At 37.9% G+C, this 20,508-nt stretch overlaps 1 protein-coding gene and 1 long non-coding RNA gene across 2 annotated transcripts; one reads left to right on the top strand and one right to left on the bottom strand.

The window, feature by feature from the left end:
- Positions 1-13,908: 13,908 nt before the first annotated feature.
- Positions 13,909-14,948, bottom strand: LOC125476424. The gene is made up of 3 exons (XR_007257738.1): positions 14,869-14,948; positions 14,114-14,177; positions 13,909-13,931 (listed from the first exon to the last, which is right to left on the bottom strand). It is a non-coding gene; the product is annotated as an uncharacterized LOC125476424 (long non-coding RNA).
- A 1,566-nt stretch (positions 14,949-16,514) lies between these two features.
- On the top strand, positions 16,515-20,304 carry LOC103952409 (CSC1-like protein ERD4). Its single transcript, XM_009364001.3, is given in 8 exon segments — positions 16,515-17,089; positions 17,091-17,154; positions 17,620-17,768; positions 17,917-18,192; positions 18,348-19,120; positions 19,122-19,193; positions 19,336-19,591; positions 19,701-20,304. Coding segments are annotated over 8 exon segments (2,175 nt in total). The 5' UTR covers positions 16,515-16,882; the 3' UTR covers positions 20,079-20,304.
- Positions 20,305-20,508: the final 204 nt, after the last annotated feature.

Genomic DNA, 20,508 nt, shown 5'->3' with positions numbered 1-20,508 from the left:
GATGTTGAAGGAGATAGACTCTACATGTATTAGACAAGTAGCACAATGCGGTCTTCATCTCCCTAGCATTACTCTTTATCAAAAATACTATTCCGGGCGTTGGAACAATGACGTGTGTGTTAAGTTATTGAAAAACTGTTGGAATGCGTTACCGGAAACCGGGAAGGTAATAGTTGCGGAATTTGTAGTACCTGAAGTACTAGAAAATACACCGGAAACAAGGAAGACACTCGTATTTAGACATAACGATGATGGCCGTGTTGTCTGTTGAGTGGTGGAAAGGAGCGAACAGCAGTTGAATTTGATAACCTAGCAAAATCTGCAGGTTTTGTTGGAACACGGCTTTCTCCAATTTCATATGGATGTCATGCGACAGAGTTTCTCAAGGGAAAACCATTCAAAAAGTAGAATATATATACATATGCATATCTAGGAAGCTTTTACGGGAAGATATTTCTATTTTTTTTTTTTTTATAAAAATGAGGATTAATTGTTGGGTCCATATCACATCAAACTTTAACGATTCGAACCGTCTATTTTTCAAGTTGTACCTTATAAATCATTCTTGCAAAATATTAGCCAAATCGGAAATATTTAAGACATCTAATTGGGTTTAAAGAAATGAATGAATACTTTGTTATATAAGAAACAATGAAATTTGATCTTGATAATTAAATAGGCAAATGGTTTGAGATTGAATTGAATTTTTGCAAGGATAATCTATGAATCGAGACTTACAAAATAGACGGTTCGGATCGTTGAAATTCGATATGAAGTGGACCCCACACCTTATCCCCATTTTTTTCAAAAAATGGGAATCTCTTTGTATAAAGGGCCTATATATATATATATATATATGTATGTATGTATGTGAATGGTTTCCAAGTGTGATGAGGGGGAGTTTAGGCACATCGAAAAAGTTGCTCATTTATGACGAAAAAGTTATAAGTTCAAGTTGTAAAAACAATTTCTTTGCAAGATAAGGATAAGACTGCGTATATAGGTGTTTGCCTCAACCCTTGCAAATATGACAGTCTTGTAGGCTTGACATCGACTTTTTTTTGTTTTCCAGGTGTGTCATCGTTTGGGCCACGAAGAATAGTAGTGCAAGCAACTGCATGCATTATTAAAAGAGCTTACATAATCTGAGATGAAGCAATCACAGTGTTGATTGAGTTCTGTCGGATCATAATCTGAGATGAAAACTTTTTCCATTCCGCTTGCTTATCCCACGAGGAAGCAATAAATCAGCCAAATAGTGATTATCCTGTATGAAAAAGGAAACTTGGCTACTAGCTAAGTACAGCCATTTAAGTGCATGCAAAAACGATTGAGTTGAACCGTTAATGTGGTGAAGGATTTGCTGGTGATTCCAACCGTAGCAACATAATAAAGTCGTCTGCCACTCGCATGATCAACTTTCTGTAAAACACAATAAGGCGACTTTCGTCTGTTGCTACGGTTGAAAATTAGTCTCTATAATATTGTACTGTTTTTAACCAAAGCTAAAAGAAATAAGGAATTTAGGAAAACTAATGAAAAAAGCTTGAAAACTTTGAGTTTTAACGATAAAGACAAAATAAAAGATAAAATAAATAGTACCAAAATTAACTTTTTAATGTAACAATATGATTTTTCGTTAAAGTGAATAATACTAAAATTTTTGTTAAACTTCCCTTAATATCCTGAAAGAATTTCGTCCACAGCTTTTTTGGTGTCGATAAGTGTAGACATCGAAATTTCAGTAAAACAAATGTTCACCAATGCATTAAAGTTTTGACGTGTCAAGGCATACATGGCATACGCCACGTGTTGTACAAATTGTACACATGGCGTGTGACTCAACAAAATAGGAAGAAATACCCTTGAAGGACAAAACAAGTTTTTCTTCTCATGTTGGGCAATGACAAGGCAAGCACACTTCAATCCATTACGGATCAAAGCAAGTTTTTCTCATTTGGGCAATGACAAAGCATACACATTTCAAGTTTAAAATGGTGTTAAGTGGGAAATTAGGCCATAAGTTAGACCACTTCAAGTTTAAAATGGTATTAAGTGGGAAATTAGGCCATAAGTTACACCACTTCAATTTCAATATTGCATTAAGTGGGAAAATTAGGCAATGGTGCTTGGAAAGAAAAAAAATATTTTGTGGTGGTGATTCATTCTCAAAGCCTATAAATAGGCTTCTCCATCAAGGTATCAAGCATCAAGGAATTCACAAATACATTTCTCTACTCCCAAATTGGAAGAGAATTCCCCAAATCCTTGAAGCTTTGAAACTCCAAAGCTCTCAAGCATCCAAATTCCCAAGAATTCCGAAGGATCAAGAAAGCACTCTTCGTTCTTCGTCAAATCCTCCTTCAAGATCAAGCCCCAACGGCCCTTGAAGAACTCCCACCAACTCAAGATCAAGCCCCGACGGCCCCTTGAAGAAAATGTTCATCATTCATCATCCGTTCATCCTAAGATCAAGCCCCAACGGCCCTTTGGATCAACAACCTCAACAAACCCATACACCCATTCTTCAAGATCAAGCCCAACGCCCCTTGAAGATCCGTTCAACAACTGTTCATCCAAGATCAAGCCCCGACGGTCCTTGGATCAACAAACAAATCCACACATCTATTCTTCAAGATCAAGCCCAAAAGCCCTTGAAGAAAACCAACTGTTCATTCAAGATCAAGCCTCGACGGCCCTTGAAGAAAACCAACCGTTCTTCAAGATCAAGCCCAAAAGCCCTTGAATATCCGCACATCCAATCGTTCTTCAAGATCAAGCCCCGAAGGCCCTTGAAGAAACTTACAACTGTTCATCCAAGATCAAGCCTCGACGGCCCTTGGATCAACAAATCTAGATCTTACGGAGATAGAATCAGAGGACCAAATTTAAGAGAGATCGTAACCCCAAAAATCATAAACACAAAAATATTATTTTGTACACGTTATTCTGGTTTCTTGTTTCAAGGAAACTTTCGTGTTCACCAAATTTGGCACGCCCAGTAGGACCATCTCTACCTCTCATCTCTGTCTCCGTTCAAGATATTTAAGCACAGTCCATGGCTTCAAACAAAGAACAAGTCATGACTATCGGCACTACCTCCATTGAAAAACAGTTGGTTCAGATGAAGGAAACAATTGCAAGGCTGCTAAAGACTGCAGAGGAGAAAAACTTGCAAACCGCCGGACTCATCAACCGTCTGGAGGCGCAACATGGCGTCAAAGTGAAACCAAGCTCTCTTCCAACTAAGAAGACCGAAGAAGGCTTTAACCCAAATGCCTACGAACTCATGTCAAAGGCTAGGCATGACTTTGCTTCCTCTTCAAATCTTGGAAAGAAGGTTTCAAACACAGTCAACGACAAAGATCGTGACCTCACCAAAACTCAAAAGAAGTTGAAGGAGCATGGTTACGGAGTTGACAACAACCAAAGCACACCTCCAAAATCAATGGCATCAAGCAAGGGACAAGCCGTTCTTGCAACCACCAAGGGAAGAAGCATAAGCACTTCCGCCGCAAATGGAGCATCCATTGGTGCCACAACCACTTCTCAACATGCCGCTGCAAAGTTGGTACTGCTAAGCAAGCAAGAGCAGCACCAAAGGCGCGAGTCGGTCATCAACCTAACCATGCTGGCGGCACCAAAACATGCTATTGAGGCGCACAAGATGACACCCGAAAACGGCCAATGGGGTTCTTCATCAGCACTATGGATGTCTGAAGGAAAGTCATGTCTATTGGTTGCACAAGTCATGACCATCGGCGTCACCTCTGTTGAAGAACAACTGGCTCAAATGAGCGAATCAATTGCAAAGCTTACACAGACTGTGGAAGAGAAGGACTTGCAGATTGCCGCACTTGTCAACCAACTAGATGCGCTGCCCGACGTGAAAGTCGACCCAAATGTTGGCCTATTAAAGAAAGAAGTCGACGAAGAAGAGGAGCCTCCAGTGGAGAAAGTCGAAGAGAAACTGAAGCTAGACCAAGCAACGGCGTTCATGGAATCTCTCTCTATCCAGCAGCTACAGGAGATGATCGCAAGCACTGTCAAGACACAGTACGAAGGAAGCTCGCATGACTCCGTACTGTACTCAAAGCCTTACTCCAAGAAGATTGATGCTTTGAAGATGCCAAGGGGTTATCAGCCCCCAAAATTCATGCAGTTCGATGGAAAAGGCAACCCGAAGCAACATATCGCCCATTTCATTGAAACTTGCAACAATGCTGGGACAGAGGGAGACTACCTTGTCAAACAGTTCGTACGTTCGCTGAAAAGTAACGCTTTTGACTGGTACACCGACCTCGAACCCGAGTCTATCAACAGTTGGGACCAGCTAGAAAGGGAATTCCTCAACCGTTTCTACAGCACTCGTCGTACTGTAAGCATGCTAGAGCTGACCAGTACGAAACAATGGAGAGATGAACCTGTCGTCGACTACATAAATAGATGGCGCTCCTTAAGTCTGGATTGCAAAGATCGGCTTTCTGAAACCTCTGCCATTGAGATGTGCGTTCAAGGCATGCACTGGGGGTTACATTACATCCTCCAAGGCATAAAACCAAGAACATTCGAAGAGCTAGCAACTCGTTCCCACGACATGGAGCTGAGTATCGCTAATCACGGGAAAAAGGAGCCGATTACTAACTTCAATAAGGATAAAGTATTCGCCCCAAATGTAGACAAGACCGGGAAGAAGCCCGCTAAGGAAGCTTTCACCGTCAACACTACCCCCATCAAGACCTCCTCAGCGCCCATCAAGATCTCCTCTAAGAAGAAAGCGAAGGAGATAAAGACAAGTGAGCCTTCTCGCACCCAAGACAGATACAAGAGCACTTTGAGAGAGTTAGAACAGAAAACGTACCCTTTTCCTGACTCTGACATGGCTGCCATGTTAGATGACTTGCTGGAAAAAAAGGTGATTGAGCTACCCGAATGCAAGCGTCCTGAAGAAATTTCCTGCTGCCCAGTTCAAGAGTAGCACAAAGGAAAATCAACGATTGGAGGAAACCAGAAAATCTTCCAGTCGAACTCAAGATCAAGCCTCGATGGCCCTTGAAGAAATTTCCTGCTGCCCAGTTCAAGAGTAGCACAAAGGAAAATCAACGATTGGAGGAAACCAGAAAATCTTCCAGTCGAACTCAAGATCAAGCCTCAATGGCCCTTGAAGAAATTTCCAGCCCAGTTCAAGACTAAGCCTGTGGAAAATCAACGATTAGAGGAAACCAGAAAATCTTCCAGTCGAACTCAAGATCAAGCCTCAATGGCCCTTGAAGAAATTTCCAGCCCAATTCAAGATCAAGCCTCGACGGCCCTTGGGTTGACATCTATATTAAGGGACTTCAAAACGCATCTTCTACACATGACAAGCACATGTCTACGACGCGCCTTGAAGTGGGGGCATTTGTAGACATCGAAATTTCAGTAAAACAAATGTTCACCAATGCATTAAAGTTTTGACGTGTCAAGGCATACATGGCATACGCCACGTGTTGTACAAATTGTACACATGGCGTGTGACTCAACAAAATAGGAAGAAATACCCTTGAAGGACAAAACAAGTTTTTCTTCTCATGTTGGGCAATGACAAGGCAAGCACACTTCAATCCATTACGGATCAAAGCAAGTTTTTCTCATTTGGGCAATGACAAAGCATACACATTTCAAGTTTAAAATGGTGTTAAGTGGGAAATTAGGCCATAAGTTAGACCACTTCAAGTTTAAAATGGTATTAAGTGGGAAATTAGGCCATAAGTTACACCACTTCAATTTCAATATTGCATTAAGTGGGAAAATTAGGCAATGGTGCTTGGAAAGAAAAAAAATATTTTGTGGTGGTGATTCATTCTCAAAGCCTATAAATAGGCTTCTCCATCAAGGTATCAAGCATCAAGGAATTCACAAATACATTTCTCTACTCCCAAATTGGAAGAGAATTCCCCAAATCCTTGAAGCTTTGAAACTCCAAAGCTCTCAAGCATCCAAATTCCCAAGAATTCCGAAGGATCAAGAAAGCACTCTTCGTTCTTCGTCAAATCCTCCTTCAAGATCAAGCCCCAACGGCCCTTGAAGAACTCCCACCAACTCAAGATCAAGCCCCGACGGCCCCTTGAAGAAAGTGTTCATCATTCATCATCCGTTCATCCTAAGATCAAGCCCCAACGGCCCTTTGGATCAACAACCTCAACAAACCCATACACCCATTCTTCAAGATCAAGCCCAACGCCCCTTGAAGATCCGTTCAACAACTGTTCATCCAAGATCAAGCCCCGACGGTCCTTGGATCAACAAACAAATCCACACATCTATTCTTCAAGATCAAGCCCAAAAGCCCTTGAAGAAAACCAACTGTTCATTCAAGATCAAGCCTCGACGGCCCTTGAAGAAAACCAACCGTTCTTCAAGATCAAGCCCAAAAGCCCTTGAATATCCGCACATCCAATCGTTCTTCAAGATCAAGCCCCGAAGGCCCTTGAAGAAACTTACAACTGTTCATCCAAGATCAAGCCTCGACGGCCCTTGGATCAACAAATCTAGATCTTACGGAGATAGAATCAGAGGACCAAATTTAAGAGAGATCGTAACCCTAAAAATCATAAACACAAAAATATTATTTTGTACACGTTATTCTGGTTTCTTGTTTCAAGGAAACTTTCGTGTTCACAATAAGATTAAAAGCGGCCACGTCATACGTGGGTCCCACTGCTTCAGTCCAGTCCTTCTCACACAGAAGCTCTTTCCAAACCTCCAGCCTGCTCCCACGTGTATGGCCCCACGAGTCTCACTGCCCTCCAATCACAAGGCTTTAAGCCCTTCAAAATCGGACAAAAGCGGCAATAAACCAACTTATCGGGATGGGGCCCTACCACGTCAGTTGGGGCCGTTGCAATGGATTGCCATACCAACGCGCAAACGCTCAAAAATCAACGTACACTGATAGCCGGCAGCCCGGATGTCTGACACGTGTCCCCTATCAAAAACCAACTTTCATATTCGAACCGAAAAACACCATCTTTTAGTTGAAATGCAATCAGCCACTGCATAATTACAACAGCCAAAAAAAAAAAAAAAAAAAACCGAAATTCCAATAAAATTTCTAAAATTCGAAAATTAGAAAATTTACAAAACCCTAATAATCGAATCAACGAGCTGCAAAAGTTTCTATAAAAATGCACCTAACTGATCAGGGATAGAGCTAGAAATTTCTTCTAGTGGGGGGCAACCGAAAATAACTAAGAAAACCTTATTATAGTATGGTTATACGCAATATGATATTAATGATGATTTCAAATGATGATGTATCACAATTTCAATGTTACAAAAATATCAATATAGTAGTGGAAAGTCGCAAAGTGATGAGAAAAATATAAGTGCATGATAGGTGGGAAAGGGTTTTTTCAGTTTGAATGACATAACAAGAGCACTATTGCTCATATAATATTTGATATAGAGTGTAAGTACAATGAATGTATGTTAGATATTATATACGTATATTTTCCTTAAAGATAACTGTGTATATCATATAATTGTAGTTTGCAACTAAACAAACGAATTACTTAAGTGGAGGCATTTGCCCCCAGTGAGCCTTCATTATCTCCGTCCATGTAACTAACTAAAACACCTCTAAATTCAAAAATTTACGAAACCCTAATAATCAAATCGAATTCAAACAACCATAAGCCGAACAAAACGAAGTCGAAATTACAAATGGAAAAGAGTATTGTCCAAATGTCGGCAGGCACTAAAACAGGGGCAAAATCGTTAAAACATTGTTGAATGAACAATGATTTTTATTACTTGTAAGTATGAAAATTGTTATTTACATTTATAATATCTCATTGTACACTTCTCTTCTCGTAAATGTACTCTTATCTAATTTGAGAGGATGATGCGTATGGTGCCAAAGTTGGAGAGCCCAATAAAGCTATAACTTTGACAACTTTAACATTTCCTGGCCTAGCTCTGAATCGCAGCTTTATAAGATATTGGAGAATCTGGATAAATTGGTTTAATTTAGCAAAAGAATACAGGGTCTGTTTGGTAGTGTACTTGAATCTAATTTTTTAAACTTAGAAACAATTTTCAAGTTTTAAGTCTTAAAAACTTGTTTGGTATGACTATTTTCAAAAACTAAACTCAAGACTAACTCAAAAATATAGTCTATTACCTGAAAACATAAAAAGTGAGTTTTTAGAGTTTTTAAGCTTAAACTCACTCATTTATTTTCTCTTCCTCATTCCTTCTCACTCCAAATATATCTCTCTCTTTTCTTCTTTCTCTCTCCTTTTTTTTTTCTTTTTTTTTACCTCTTTCGTCTCTCCTCCAATCCGCTCTCTTTATTTTTTAGATTTTTTTTCTCACTGATCTTCCTCTCTATATCGTCCGATCCTTTCTTCTTTCTTTTTCCTTCAATCATCTCTTACTTTATTTCCTCATCTCTTCTCTTTCTACCTCTCTTGCAACCCCTCCTTTTTTAGATCTCTTTGTTCTATTTTAAGTAATAAGATTTAAAAAATTTAAATTACAAACCAATCAAGTTTTTGAGTCTTAAAAAAAATTGTTTTCAATAAATGTTCTTAAAAAATGTTTTGAGAAATGATAAAATTTTTCAAATAGGATACCAAACAGGCCCTAAATTATTGGGAAAAGAAGATCTTTTGCAAATCATATATATCTCGGGAATTATTATTGACACTCCAAAAATCTCATTTTACATTCCAAACTTTCTATATTTGGAAAGAAAAATACACTTGTAAGGAATGTAAAATAAGATTCTTAGAGTACCAATAACATTTCCCTATATCTCTCCCGTTTCATATTTAGAGTTAAGGGTACTTTTCTAGACACCCCAAAACTAGTTATCCCCACTCTTTTTTTTTTTTTTTCCTTTCTTAAAAAGAAAATTAAGAAACGGCTCTATTAAAAGGAACAATTAACAACCTTTTGATTATTTGCATTTGATAAATTTCAGGCTTTTTAAGATTGAAAATTGATAGAGGTGATCCTTGAATTTGTTCACCGTCAATCATTTTAGTTATTCAGTGAAAAATCTCTGTTAAATAGAAAGCAAGTGAAGAGGTTGATTGGACAAAAATACCTTAATATAATGGAGATTTCTCAGGAAATGACTAAAATGAATGACGGTATACAAACTCAGGAGCCGTTTCTATCGAATTTCAACCAAAGTAAAGAGTTTTGCCAATCTCATAAACTATTTTGGCTAAAAAACCTAAACTCCACTTGCATTTGATGAAAGTATGCTTTAATCCATCAAGGAGGAATATTTAAATTGACAAAACCAAGACCTACTTGATAAATGTAAGAGATATTCAATGAGTGAAATTAAGGGTACCATAAGGCATATGTTGATTTGATCACAAACATTATGCTTTTCTTTTTTTCCAAGAAATACAAATATACTTGACTTTCCAATCTTTACAACTTTGATTAAAATAAACCCAAAACATACATGTCCAAAAGCTATTTGACATAATTTAATCTTATTGGGAATGAATGCCAGTAGTGACAAGAGTGCATGTTTTCCTGAATGTCAAAGATAACTTAAAATAGCAAATAATTATTGGTGAAACTTTGATGAAGAAAATCTCACTACTATAATTGTTAAACAGAATCACAAAAGATTGTGTTTTAAGTAAAAAATGCTTGGTCAACATCACTCACCAAAAACTGTCTATAATCTTTTATTTATTATTCGTAAGTGAACAGTTTCATATTTGATTCTTATGACCGACGAGTTTGATATCTTAATATAATTACTTACCAAATAATTTAGCTAAAATCTCAACTCTAATGCACATTGAAATAAGAAAAATACTTGGCTTGTAAGTCAATTGAGTGTATGCTTTAAGTTTCTGTTTATTGCATAACAAAAATTTCCTCTTGTTTTAAGAGCCAAACAGAGTTCTACAAGTAATTTGATATTGATTAATTTGCCCATAAAACTATCATTTAGTATCACTTTACGTGAAATTAGTTTTAACTCACTTTGTCCTATGAAATTGTCATTTTTGGCCATTTTTGTCTCATTTAGATTAATGGTAGTATCGACATTTTATTCTTGACACAATTTTTGCTTGCTAAAACAATTGTGGATTGATGCGTAGATGTAATTGCAGTCATGAGATTCAGCGTGTGGCTTGAATTAGATTTTGAAGCACAACCCATTATTTACTTTTAAAACAGAACTCACGAGAAAATATGCCCGCGCGTTGCTGCGGGACTTGAATGTATTAGTTGCAACAGGCATGAATAGTTTCCACACAAAGCAACTAAAAAGACGTAGCACCCAAGAATCAATGAACAATTGAGACATCTTACTCGTATGTGAGAGTCAATCCCTATTGAACAAAAGTCCAATTTCTTCTTCAAACTGAACTGACATCATTGATCAAGCAATTAAACATTCCTATTGGCAAATAATTGACCCAAGAGTTGAGCAGATATATAGGGATTGGACAAAGGGGACGTAATTAAACTACATAATTTAACAAAAGTAAAGGTCAATACAACTCTTCGAATTAAACTATATATCTAATTTACCAGAAAACTTTGTAAAAGTGACAGTTTACCTAATATGAGCACTTAATTTTCCTATTTAAAACAGTTTACTCATTTTTGATAGGTAAAATATAGCTTAAGCTTAATTTATTAACAGCTTAATGCAGTTCAAAAGTATTTTCTGTAGTGGCGAGAAGGAGAAGCTACAGCTAACCCGCCTTAACTTTTAACTTTTTCCAGATGCATATGTACAGTTTACCTGCACCCTCATACCATGTGTCTTGAGCTGTTATCTATCATCCACTTGCAGCATTTTCGTTCTTCTTCATGGGAACCTCGACAGCAAACAATTTCATCTGTTACTGGTTAATGGAGATGTCTTCTGCACGACTGGACTACAAAGAGGGAGAAAAACAGTATTAGGAAAACACATTATACTCAAAATCATCACCAAAGATATTTTCAAACAAATCACAATCCATTACACAAAGTGCATCCAACTCCAAGCCAAGAATACAGATAAACCCTCACCCAAGCAGTAACCAGTTCTTTTGAACTGCGCATCTGTAAAACACATGAGTACGGATATATTAAAGAGAGCAACAACACTAAATTTCTAACATCACCGGCATTCACAACATTAAGCATGTAGGGAAACTATTTCATTTCATTTTAATTTTTGGTGACACAACTGATGCAAGAAAGGGTCGAGCAAGTAACATGGCATCAAGAATAAAGGAAGATATTTAGGATGGAACTATTAAAAGTTTCTGTAAACCATTAAATTTATGCTTAGTGAGTATACCAGAAGATCTGCGTGCAACAAAAGTATGGCAACCAGGGGTCTGGTTGGCTGGAGAACTCTGGAGACACAAAAATCTCAGGGGTCTGTGAGTATACCAGAAAATATCAGTCCAAGGTCTCAAGTTCTTAGAGTGGGGAATTACTGATTAGAACAGTTTGTCATCAAAAAAATATATTGGAGAATCAAATTGAAAAATCCAACATAACCCAAATTTACATTAACAGATAAGCAGGTGCTACAATATAGAAAAAGAGAGCCAAGAACGGAATTTTACTTTATGCTGATAACTATCTGAGAACGAAACAAAGACCAACTGGAATGCAAAAAATAATGAAGTGAAATAAGCATATGGAAGTGTTATATATAATGAAGTGAAATTATCCACTATGGTTGATTTGACATATGGATAATTTCATCTAAGAAAGAAAAATAAGCATATGGAAGTGTTATATATATATATGTAGTTTTTGTTCCAATTTGTTGTGTATTGGGAAAGACAATAATGTAATTATCATTACTTATTGGTTTTGAATTTGGGTGTTCAAAGGACTTAATATTTGTTTTAGTTTGTGTAGAGAACGGAGACCTAATGGCATGTTGTTGGTTGAATGCTATATGAGAATACAGAAAGGCCAAACCTTTGGGGTTATTTTAAGTAAAAAAAATGTTGATGCATCACATATAAACATTGGGGCAAAAACCTGGCAGTTATGAATGCAAAATCATTCACAACATAGAACATAAAACATTAACTCACACAACATGATACAAAATCCTAACATTCTAATTAATACAACATTATAATCCACCATCCCATTTGTCAACATAATTCACCTCTCTAACTATCTTCCCCCTTCTCTCTCTCCAAACAAAAATACCCATCTTCCTCTTTTGAAAGCTGCAATTATATAATTGAAAACAATATATAATAACAATAGAAAAGAGTGAACTCAAGATTAATAAAGGCAAAGCAAAATTTAACTGTTCATAGACGAATCAGCGATGAAAATGCGGAGAATCAAATAACAAAGTTTTTTTAATTTCTTCTTGTAGCAATAGATGATCACCAAGCATTACACTCTAACTTTCAGTCAAGCTTAAACGGATATCCTATCTTTCTTTGTAACTCATCTTTCTTTTCATGGATATTAGTTTTTGTTTCTACATTTAAACAAAATGGTAGCTTGCAAAACTCATTTAGCCAAGTTAACAACCATTAACAAATAGCTTCTAGAAAAGATCAAAGTGAATAAGATCATTTCAACCTTTAGCTCGAGAACAATTCATAAAAATCTACCCAAATATGAAAATTCCTGCACCATTCTTTGTGATATTGGAACACAAAATTAAGTTGTTTGATTTCAGGCAACCCTACTTTACCTCTATACATGGAAATGGTCCTATTTATGCTGCATTACACGTTAGCAAAACCATATTAATTGAAAAGATGATCATCAAACCTAGCTAGCTAGTTGAATTATTTGTTAATTAAATGTACTCGTGGCTTGCAAATTGGCAGGCCATGCCAGAGCGAGAGAAGTTGATCATGAGAGCAACTTCAGCGTCGTAGAGGATAGAGAGGTCAAAAGCCTTCTTCAAAAGTCCATTTATGCGTTTGGAGAAGGTAACCTCTTAAGTCTCACAAAAAAATAACACTTTTTCGTTAGCGAAATCTCTTTCCACCGGGAGTTCTAAAAGTTTTTTTTCGTGTAACAAATAAATAATCTGAATTGTTCTAGCATCCTATTTTTTCACCACATAAACAACAAATCACAAATTTAACACTTGCAATGGTATACGAAACCAACCGTAAACGAAAAAGAGAATGTTGAGAAAATAACCCAGATGAAGGCAGCTTTGGAGAGTTTAGAATCCAAGTATGGTATCAACAGCCAATATATGTTCCTTGTAATATCCTTTTATAGATCCCAAAACTAATACAATCTGCACAATCAAATTTCTTGTTATAGCCCAAAGAGAACAATACTCTGTAAGGTAGTGCATCTCAAACATTAAATGAATAATTCAGATAAAATGAAATCACAAAAGAACACAAAAATTTAAAGAAAAATTCTTTATAAATTAGCATCCTGACCGCTTTGGATCCAAAAACTTTTAGCACAGACAGTGCACTGCAATTTATCTAAAATAAAACCCTAAACCTATGAAGGCAACGTCTGTAATTTTTCTTTACTGAGTTATGATAAATAATAAAATCTAGCAATGAAGTTCCACATGCATGTGTCTCTGTATTACATTCTTCTTCTCGCTACTTCTTTTTTATTAGAATTATGTGTTGGTTGTTGCCCGAACATAAATTTCAATTGGTTGGCTTTGAGGGCTGGAAATAATATTTTCCGAGCAAGAAAACAGAGGCAAATAAATAAAACTGTCGATCGAGTGCAAGTTCTATCCTAAGAAATTCTTAAGCCAATGTAATTGGCTTCAAAATTCTTGGTTCTCTTCAGATAAAATTTTGGTTATTGTTTCTCTCTTTCGTGCAAGCTTACACCATTAAAGGAAGCCAGAGATTTTTACCTTTTACCTTCGATCTGAGATCCTCAAGTAGTGTGCTCTACAAGCGGTTCCAGAAAACAAAAAGCACCGTTTCCTGAAAATAAAAGGAAAACTATACCATAAACCCACACTGAGCATCTAAACACATAAACAAATTAGCCAAAATTTGAAAAAACAAAAATTTAAACAAAAGTTGTATCTGCATACCAAAGGCCACCAAAAAAAAAAAAAAAATCTTAACAAAAGACTCGAAGGGAAAAACAAAAAATTGTATACCCTCAGCACAAAAGGGCTACCAACGCCGCACACAACAGCTCCAAAATTTGATGATCAGCGCTTCCTGAAAGAAAAAAACCAAATCAAATTAGACAACCAGACGCAAGATCGAAGCACGCAGACATAACCCCCAAAATCACAAAACAAAAAAAATCCAAAACACAAAATCCAGCTGCAAATCGAAAACCACAAATCTAGAAATTAAACAGGGACGTTGAAAAAGACCTAAAACTCTCAAATGAATTCTTATTCCACATATCCCGCATACACGAACCTAACTTGCCACTGTTCACCACCCCCACTCCTCCCTCTCTTTATCTCCCAGCAATCCCGACAATTTCTCTCACTGTCACCCTCTCCAGGCATGGATTAATAATTACCTCAACAGCTAACGGAGCCAAAGCCAAACTCCAGAGCTTCGAAGGGCAGGATCACAGAAACAGGAATAGTTCTTCTTCCTTCCCCACTGCTGCTGTTGCCACTTTCTCTCTCTAAAAACCAATTGGAAATTGTTTAGAGAGAGAGACAGAGAGGCGAGAGTGATGACTTCAATGATTCAAATTATATTTAAATTATCTTCTTTAGCTCTAAAACAACAAACCCAGAAGCCTAAGGTTGCATGAATGCAAAACTCAAAAATCCAAATTCCAGAGTTATTAAAGAAAAACAGAAATATACGAAAATAAAAAAACCCAAAAGAAATCAAAACATATAATCAATAAATAGTTAATTAATTAATCAAATAAATACAATACCTGAATGCCTCGTTTGAACGACCCGATGCAAGAACTCGATAACCCGTCACAGCAAGACCGGACATTTTAGAACTGACTGCACAGTGAAAGGCCTTCGCCTGTGTGTCATGAGTAGAACAGAGTGAATGATGGTGGTTCTGTGGTGATGTTTCGCCGGAAGCAACAGCAGCACCGCCTGAAGTATCCTTACTGGTCGAAGCAGTAACAGAAGAAAAAGATGAGGTGGAAGACGATGGATATTCATAATCGAAGAGTTCGAAGGGATTTACCTTTAGATTGTTCGGCTTTCAGATGGAGTTTGCTGGTGTGTGGGCCTGCAACTTCGTTTGCAGGCGTGATGTTTCCAAGGAATTTCTCTCGGGCTTACATAGAGAGCAAAGCGAGAGAGAAAGCTCTCCAGATTTTGTGGACTCAAGGCCTGAGTTTGGTTTTTGACAAAAATGGAGGCCATGGTTTCTCAGAGAGATCAGCGAGCTCACATTTTTTAATTCTCAGAGAGAGAAAACTCTCGACCTTTTGCAGAAGGGGAATTGTGTTTTGTCGAGGTTTTGAGTTGTAGTGGACCTAACGAAGGGAGATGAGAGAGAGAGGTGGAGCGGCTAGGGTTTGAGTATGGAAGAGATGAAAACTGGAGAGAGCACTTGTTTTGGCTGAAGCACTGCTCACACACGGGGATCAAAAGTCGAGAGATTCAGTGGCAGTGTTGTAAATAAACTGAAATGTGGTCCAAAACACTGTTCATTTCTACAGTGCAATTTTGCCAGCTTCTTTAGACTAAAGTAATTGTTCGTTTTTGCCAATAGCTCATTGTTTGCTTTTGCCAACAGCTACAACTAAAACTCCATAACAATATGCAAGAGAGAGGTATGAATCCGAGTTATCAAAAATAGAATATGAATTGTTTTAGCAGATAAGTTGGATACAAAGAATTATTTTAAATAAAATGTCTATATTACTGAACCCTTTAGTTTAACATTTATCTGCCGGAATAGACGAAAATGATAATTTTTATTGAATAAAATGAGACAAAACCAATTTTAAATGGTAAAACGAGACTAATGGCAGTTTTTGAAACCGCCAATTCTTCTTTATTTGCTGCCTTCAATGGACGATTTAACTTTCCAACTTTAAAAAACGTTCATGTCAGTACATAACTGACTTTCTCTTTTTCCTATTCAAAGCGATCTCATGACTTTCCTTCTTGGGACATCCAATCAAATGGGATCCCATGACTGAACCTTCACACGTTTGCCATTTTCCATATTTTACCACATTTATGTTTCCTGCAAGCGACATTTTCATCTTTTGGAAATAACAGTCTCCCAATCTCTCGTATTAAAAGATAAATTACTCTACATAATTACATACATGTATACAGTTAGTGTTTCTCTCTAAAACTGACAATCCGTTTTTCATGTCGATATCGTTGCGGTTAACAAATTATATCGATAATATTAGTAACGTTATTAATAACAACATAAGTGGCGCGATAACTGTTGTATCGACAAGACTCAGATAAGATAGAGCCATACCAATTTATTGAAAATTAATACCGTGACAGTGATGCAGTCTATTTTTTGTCTGAAACACTCTAACTCCTTGTCCCCAAAAACAAAGTGCCAACTGCCAACCCATCAAAAAAGGGTGACAAACACAAACTTGCTAATCATGCTTCCAGATATTTTCATTTCCTCTGTCATTCATTTGGGTTTGGCATTTGCATTACTTGTCATGGACTGTTAACTTCACAACCACCAAAAGCTACCAGCCTTCCTTCCTTTAATTCTCTCCCTCCTCCTTCAACGGTTACTTTCCCCTTCCTCCCATTCAATGTCCCTCTAACGGCTCTCTCTCTCTCTCTCTAACCCTCCATTTTCTCTCGTTTTATTTCCATTCCTATCTGATTTTCCACTACTTCTGTGCATCAGTGCATGCTCTCTCGCTAGAACTTTCACTCCAAAGTGCTTAGAGAGAGAAAAAGCTTGAATCTTTGGGAGTTTAGAGAAAACCCCAGATGGACCTCGCTTCGTTCTTGACGTCCTTGGGGACCTCCTTCCTCATATTTGTGGCTCTGATGCTTTTGTTCTCATGGCTTTCGAGAAAGCCTGGAAACACTGTGATTTACTATCCGAATCGGATCTTGAGAGGGTTGGATCCATGGGAGGGCGGGTCCATGACCCGGAACCCGTTTGCTTGGATCAAGGAGGCTCTGTCTTCCACCTGAGCAGGAAGTTATATCCATGTCAGGGGTCGACACTGCTGTGTACTTCGTGTTCTTGAGCACTGGTTTGTTTGTCTCTCTGTCCTTTTAGCTTTTTGACTGTTCTCGAATTTACTTTTTGGTATTTTTGTCTCTTTTGTTTTTTACCATGTTACTGTTTCTGGGGTTTGTTCTGTTTGCTGAAAAGTTCGGAATTGGTAGAGCTTTGTGGTTGTTTTTGCTGGATGGTCCGATTTGGAAGTCTACTCTCAGATCGCTAAGTTTTTACTGCTGTAAATTTGGATAGTTTGAATTTCTTGAGATTGGCATTGGAAAAGTTAATTTCTTTCTAGCTTTGAGAAGTGAATTTCTGGAGATTTTAGGATGATTTCGACGTTTCGAATAATACTTATCTTAACAAGGAGTGTGTTACCAGTTTTACTTCTTGTGATGATCTTGTTTCCTTGTTCTGGTATAACAGTATGCAATGCTTGGCCTAATTTATAAAGTCAGAAACCTCGAGGTTCTAACTTTCCTATTTGATGTGGCAGTGTTGGGTATATTGGTTTTGTCTAGCCTTGTTCTGCTACCAATTCTTCTGCCAGTTGCTGCCACCGAAGTCGGGCAGAAGTTAACCAACGCAACCATAAGCAATGGCACTTTCAGTGACCTTGACAAGTTATCCATGGGACATCTCAAGGTAAGCTGTGAAACATTTTCATGAAACGTCTTGGTTTTGTTCTTCTTTTCCCATGGATCTGCGGCTGCCGCGGTTTTTCGTATAATCCTCTCAAATGAATTGTCTTCTGAGTGCTGATTGCGTTTGTGTTGTCTTTCTGTATGTACAGGAGAAGAGTCCTAGGTTGTGGGCATTTCTCTTGGGTGTCTACTGGGTTTCTTTCGTCACGTATTTCTTGCTGTGGAAGGCATATAAACATGCCTCCAACCTGAGAGCCACTGCTTTAATGTCTCCTCAAGCGAAGCCTGAACAATTTGCCATTCTTGTCAGAGACATACCTAACTCCCTCGAAGGTCAAATTAGGAAGGAACAGGTCGATTCTTATTTCAAGACCGTCTACCCTGATACATTTTACAGATCATTGGTTGTCACAGACAACAAAGAGGTATGGTTTTTTCGCCCATTTCTCCTCATTTTGTGCCCTTGTTAACTGTTAACGTATACAGGGAATCGTTGTTTAGGTAATATGATTGTTTGACGGTGTGTTTTTTTTTTAGTATTACTATTTATCTGCCAATCATGTTAAGTTAATTCCTATAGGTGGACAAAATTTGGGAAGAGTTGGAAGGGTTTAAGAAGAAGCTTGTACGCGCTGAAGCAGTCTATGCATTATCGAAGAAAGCTGGCAACTCAGAAGGAATAAGACCCACTAACAAAACCGGTTTCCTTGGTCTTTGTGGGGCAAAAGTAGACAGTATTGAGTACTACACGGAGAAGATTAATGAATTAACCCCGAAACTGGAGGCTGAACAGAAAGCCACTCTCAGAGAGAAGCAGCAAAATGCTGCACTGGTTTTTTTCACCAGTAGGGTGACTGCAGCTGCTGCAGCTCAGACTCTACATGCCCAACTTGTTGACACATGGACAGTCACCGATGCTCCTGAGCCTCGTCAAGTACTTTGGCCTAATCTCAAAATCAAGTTTTTTCAGAGACAGGTGCGGCAGAATGTTGTGTATATCATCGTGGCTCTGACTGTAGTGTTTTATATGATTCCAATTGCTGCCATCTCTGCATTCACAACTCTGGACAACCTGAAGAAACTTCTTCCATTTCTAAAGCCAATTTTGAAGCAAGATGCGATTAGGACAGTGCTGGAGGCTTATCTACCTCAAATTGCACTCATAGTCTTTCTAGCTATGTTGCCAAAGTTCCTTCTGTTTTTGTCCAAGGCTGAGGGAATTCCTTCCCAGAGCCATGCAATAAGGGCTGCTTCCGGGAAATACTTCTACTTCACTATCTTCAATGTTTTTCTTGGAGTTACGGTAGGTGGAACCTTATTCAGTACATTCAAGACCATCGAGAAGGATCCTAACTCTCTTGTTGACATTACTCGCAACTAGCCTCCCTGCCAATGCAACTTACTTCCTCACCTTTGTGGCCCTAAAGTAAGTAACAGTTTGCGTCTTCTAGCTCTTCATTTCCTACCAAGAACCGAAACAAGATTGCAAAATACTTTACCGTTTGTCCACACGATCTAAATCATGTCTTTATTATTGAACTGATTTTTGTGATACGCGTTGATGACAGGTTTTTCGTTGGATATGGTCTTGAACTGTCCCGACTAGTTCCTCTGATCATTTTCCATATAAAGAGGAAGTACCTCTGTAAGACCGAAGCTGAGGTGAAAGCAGCTTGGCTTCCCAGTGATCTTGGATACGGGACTAGAGTACCTAGTGATCTGCTCATCATTACGATTGTCCTCTGCTACTCTGTTATTGCTCCACTGATTCTTCCATTTGGTGTGCTGTACTTTGGTCTTGGATGGCTTATCCTTCGAAATCAGGTATCCTCCAGTCTTTTTCGAGCTTGCCAGTTTCTAGTCAAAAAACTTTACTGACTCAAAGTAAACATATGCGTTCGAAAACTAAAGGTTTTGTTGTTTCATTGAGCAGGCACTCAAAGTTTATATTCCAGCATACGAAAGCTATGGAAGGATGTGGCCGCACATGCAAATTCGAATCATTGCATCTCTGATATTGTACCAAGTTACCATGTTTGGTTACTTTGGGGTGAAGAGATTCTACTATGCACCATTCTTAATTCCACTTCCTATCATGTCCTTGCTTTTCAGTTTCATCTGCAGCAAGAAATTCTACCGGTTTTTCCAACACACCGCGCTTGAAGTAGCTGCACACGAACTCAAGGAAATTCCGAACATGGAGCAAGTTTACAGAGCTTTCATCCCACCAAGCCTGAGCTCCGAGAAGATAGACGATGATCAATTTGAAGACGCTCAATCTAGTGTTTCGAGAACAGCCTCGTTCGCCTAATGTGTGACAGTCTTGTGCAGTTAGAAGTGATTTAGTTTGGGTTTGGAGTGTCATCTGTTTATATAACATGTGATTAGGAACATTGCAGATATGTATGCACTGCAGAAGATCCGTCTCGTCCTTTGGATTTCATGAATTAATCTGTTAAATTGTTGTTTCCTATTTATTTACCACTCTGCAAACTATGCTCTTTCTTGTTTATTAATGCAATGTTGCTTCCAATTGACTTACGTTTTGTTTATTAACAATTAACTGAAAATGGTGAAACTTAAAAAAAAAAGTCTTTTGGATATGAGTTTAGAAATATAACGCAAGTATATTTTTGTCTACTCCTTCTTGTTACCTTTTCTCTCCGATTTAAAGATTCTCCTTTTTTTCTATCGCTTCCTTTTTCGCTTCTCTTTTTAACCCAAAATCCAAAATTTTCCTA

The sequence above is a fragment of a genome, unplaced genomic scaffold (assembly GCF_019419815.1).
Source record: "Pyrus x bretschneideri cultivar Hongxiangsu unplaced genomic scaffold, Pyrus_bretschneideri_v1 Contig19, whole genome shotgun sequence".
NCBI classification, from domain to species: Eukaryota; Viridiplantae; Streptophyta; class Magnoliopsida; order Rosales; family Rosaceae; genus Pyrus; species Pyrus x bretschneideri.
Note: the sequence above shows the minus strand (reverse complement) of the source record. Positions and strands in the feature narration are given on the sequence as shown.